General features: G+C 39.9%; 1 protein-coding gene across 1 annotated transcript; it reads left to right on the plus strand.

Moving 5' to 3' along the window:
• The first annotated feature begins 1,864 nt into the window (after positions 1-1,864).
• Positions 1,865-4,016, plus strand: LOC107799937 (brassinosteroid-responsive RING protein 1). Its single transcript, XM_016623076.2, has one exon. It carries the CDS (start codon positions 2,611-2,613, stop codon positions 3,112-3,114), a length of 504 nt encoding a protein of 167 aa, XP_016478562.1. The 5' UTR covers positions 1,865-2,610; the 3' UTR covers positions 3,115-4,016.
• Positions 4,017-4,586: the final 570 nt, after the last annotated feature.

The raw sequence follows: 4,586 nt of genomic DNA on the forward strand, positions 1-4,586 counted from the left end.
CCATTTAGTGTCTTTGATGCGTCCGATGGCCGACACGAGAGCGGATGCACCAACGCTGAAGTTATATTCTGATAATCGAGGTACTTCTATAGGATCGGCATATTTATCGAAGCCGCTCTTACTCATAAGCCCCTGAGAATTTTGTCCTCGATCAATCCTTCGACTGTTCCGAACTGCGTTGCGTGCTGAACCGTTGTTCACCCGATCTGCGATGTACGGTCGATATCGGTCTCTGTTCGACCTTTGTTATCTGTCGATTTGCTTTTGATTTTTAATAACTGTCCTGTTCTGATGAACGGGTCCGTACGGGGCTCCCGACTGATCATCCTCGACCCTAATTTTTGATTGATATCGGTTGTGCACATCTGCCCAAGTTACCGCTGGATACTCGATCAAATTTTGTTTCAGCCGATGTGATGCTGTCGAACTTAGCTCGTTCAACACTTGGGTGAAGGCTTGTACGGCCCAGTCATCTGTGACCAGGGGTAATTCCATGCGTTCCATTTGAAATCGGGATACGAATTCCCTCAGCATTTCATCCTGCCTTTGCTTTACTTTGAAGAGGTCTGATTTCCTCGTTGCAACCTTTATGGCACCAGCATGTGCCTTTACGAATGAATCTGCTAACACGGCAAAAGAATCGATGGAATTTGGCGGTAAATTATGGTACCAGATCATAGCTCCGTTCGAGAGGGTCTCCCCGAACTTTTTCAACAGCACGGATTCGATCTCATCGTCTTCCAAATCGTTGCCTTTTATGGCACATGTGTAAGAGGTGACATGTTCGTTAGGATCGGTCGTACCGTTATATTTGGGAATTTCGGGCATACGGAATTTTTTGGGGATTGGCTTCGGTGCCGCACTCGACGAAAAAGGCTTTTGTATGAATTTTTTTTAATCAAGCCCCTTTATCATTGGTGGAGCCCTCGGAATTTGGTCGACCCTGGCATTGTATGTTTCCACCCTCTTGTCGTTGGCTTCGACTCATTTTGTGAGTTCCTCGAGCAATTTAGTAATTCCGGGAGTAGTCCCCGATTCTTGCTCGTTAGATTTCACTATGGCAGGCTCTGTTCTGGGGGTGACTTCTCGAAATGGATTGGAAACTGGCCTTCTTTGTGCGCGAGTTTGGCTTTATAGCTGAGCTATCGCTACTTTTTGGGCTTGCAGCATCTCGAAGATCATACGTAAGCTTGCCCCGATTTTCCCTGGGTTTTGGGTGTCTCGGGCTACGGATCGAGTACCGCCCTGAATGCTTCTTTCCGGTTCGGAACGCTGGTTTGCCTCCAAAACTATTTGTGAATTGACATCCAATGGTATTTCGGCTCGAATTTTGGGTACTTCGATTCGAGCCTCGGATGCCAAGTTGTTGGTTTCATCTTGAAGGCCGGCTTCGTAATCGATCGGTGGTTATTCGTAGCTGATCCGAAATTCAAGATGTTTTCGGAAATAAGTGCAAAGCACAATGGCGTGTTTTTTTAGATTTGTATCAAATGACCACTGTTATCCTCGGCCCCACGGTGGGCGCCAAACTATTTACCCGAAAAATAGATAGAGTTGAATTTATACGCAGTTCCGAGGATATGTGGTGTAACTTGATACAAAATGCAAGGATAAATAATAATGTAAATGTAGATTGGAGAGAATGCAATCTAGATAAGGTTATCAAGAACAATGAACCTTAGGATTCGACAAATAGAATCAATCTAAGAAATTGAAAGAGCAATTCTTTACTGTAGAAGAATATAGTATTTTTATTACAATGTAAGTCTCAGAAAACTTGTCCTACAGAAATGATAATCAATCCCTTTTATAGTGGAGGGATTCGGCTCCAAGCATAATAAAATAAATATTCAGTGGGAGACCCATGATAAGTCAGCTTTTCCATAATTTCTGCCAAGATTCTCTCTAATGGGATTGCAACGACTTTTGTCTGCGAGCTCGATCTTGCTTAGAATCCTCGATTTTGGTTTGAGCTTGATTTTGGCTCGAACTTGTGATCTTGGTTCGAGCCCGATCCTGGTTCGAGCCCTCGAATTGATTCCAGGTCAATGTTGGTTGGTCTCTAGATTATCAGCACGATAGGTCTACCCTGCATCATGGTTCGATTCTTATTCGAGTTTGATTATGATATCGATCTCGACACGGACCGGCCTCCCCGGGTTCGAGGTTAGTTCGTCCCCCCTTCGGGATCTTATTTCGATACATTACCCTTCGAACTCGATCGGACATGTCAAGGCTGAAATCTATTTTGATTGTATACGAGTCTCTGTACTCCTTTGGGGTAGGGGTAAGGTCTGCGTACACACTACCCTCCCCAAATTTCATTAATGGAATTTTACTGTGTTGTTGTTGTAGTAGTAGTAGTATTTTTGATTGTACGGGACAAATTGACCCTTTTTCGCTTTATTCTATTCCTACTTCCCTATATATATAATCCCCGACCTTACCCATTCCCCCATTAACAACTATCTCAGCTCAACTCTATATCCATCACTAATTCCTCCATATTTTCACGCACTACACACACTACTACTCGAAGAAAACACCTTTCATTTTCATCTTCTTTTCTTTTATTCTTTCACAAAGCAAAGAAAAAAAAAACTAGAGATTATGGGTTTTCCACTAGGCTACACGGACATGTATCTTCCCAAATTACTCCTTCACATTATAACAATTTTGGGTTTCATTAAAAAGCTCATTTCCACACTATTTACGCTTTTGGGCCTCGAGGATTTTCTCGAGCCCGAATTTTCATACCTGGCCGGACCCGAATCCTGTTCGGAGCCCCGGTTTCACTCGGTGTCGGCGGCGTTGATAAGGGAGATTTTACCAGTGGTGAAGTACTCGGAAATAGTGGACCCGCCGGAGAAGTGCGCGGTGTGTCTGTACGAGTTCGAGTTGGACGATGAAATCAGACGGCTGAGAAATTGTAAGCATGTGTTTCATCGGAGCTGTGTGGACCATTGGATGGATCATGATCAGATGACGTGTCCGCTTTGTAGAGCAGGTTTTGTACCAGATGATATGATGGAAGTTTTTAACGAGAAGTTGTGGTTGGCTTCTGGAGTTTCTAATTATTATGAAGAGTATTCATATATTGCTTCTGGTTTGTAGTGGTCATAGTATTTTGTTTAAATCTGTCCGCTTTTGGTGGTTGTGATTTGATAGGGTAAAAATTATAAAATATGTATATTATAAGAGAAAAAAAAGTTAAAAAAAAGATGTTATGAAAATATTATATTATGGATGGTCATTAATTACTCCGCTATAGATAATTTTCCTGAAGAAAATTATTCATTTAGTACTCTGTTGAAGTTTATCTACAAGCAGCTGATACAGACAGGTTGCAAGCAACTCAATGAAATAATTTGCAGCAGCTTCTTATTAAACAGGCAGGTTGCAAGTAGCTCATGCAGACAGCTTACAAGTAGCTGATGCAGACAGGTTGCAAGCAACTCAATAAAATAATTTGCAGCAGCTTCTTATTAAACAGGCAGGTTACAAGCAGCTCATGCAGACAACTTACAAGTAGCTAAAGAAAAGCCTTGCAGCTGCTTCCTGAAAAGTCTCGCAGTTGCTTCCTTTCTTCTATAAATAGAGGAGTTTTCAGTTCATTATGAATATAACTTTGAAAGTTGAATAAAATATCAATCTCCCTATATACTTGTCTTCAGTTTATTTCTTTTATAGTCTTTATTTTATAACACGTTATCAGCACGAGATTTTGCCATTTTGAGCACTTACATCGAATTTAATTTCTATTTCAGTGTTCATCTCCGATGTAAGGCGACACTTTTATGTCCGTGGTCAGATCTTGTTCATTCCGAGCATCATAAGGCAGATTATATCCTTGAGGTGGTGAGTTTTTCTTCTTGGCGGTAGTGATGTAGATATCACTTACATATGGAGTGGCCAAATTTGTGTAATTTAATTTGAGCTTTTTGCTTATATTTTAATATCTTTATCATCGCTTGCTTGGTTATATATTACGTATACAGTACCAATTTTGGTATTTATTTTCATCCTTATTATCTTAATAAAGGATTACAAAGTGGATAATATTGCTAGATCCACTTAACTCCAGCAGAGTTTGCAAGAAACATACAACCACCAGAAGTGGTTATATTTCGTATATCTCATTGTAACTAAATTTTGTTAACCACCAGAAGTGGTATATGCATATGACCACCAGAAGTGATAATTTAGGCTTTCTATGGTTACAATTAAAGATAAGCTAGAGAAATATTTTTTATATTACATGCACGCCTCGATTTGCTCCTGAAGTAGTAAATATTTTAAAAGAGGTTGAAGCATCACAATTTGATGTGATTAATGCGCGTTCAGATAATTATGTTCGATTTCCTGAAGGATGAGAATTTTTGATAAATATTAATCTATTCTCTGAAGTGAATGTGATAATATTAATAAAGTCGTAAATATGAACGCGCTCTTGTTGTAAATATATTACAATTCACCTCCAGAAGAGTTAATATGATTGAGAGAATATATACTTAATATTTCATATTTCAAATTTGCTCCTGAAGAAGTAACACAATTGGAATTTCCTCCTGAAGTAGAAAAATATT

The sequence above is a fragment of the Nicotiana tabacum genome, chromosome 15, assembly GCF_000715075.1.
Source record: "Nicotiana tabacum cultivar K326 chromosome 15, ASM71507v2, whole genome shotgun sequence".
In the NCBI taxonomy this organism is placed as follows: Eukaryota; Viridiplantae; Streptophyta; class Magnoliopsida; order Solanales; family Solanaceae; genus Nicotiana; species Nicotiana tabacum.

Excerpts from the sequence above, each read along its gene's own strand:
- LOC107799937 (XM_016623076.2), top strand. The coding sequence starts at position 2,611 with ATGGGTTTTCCACTAGGCTACACGGACATGTATCTTCCCAAATTACTC.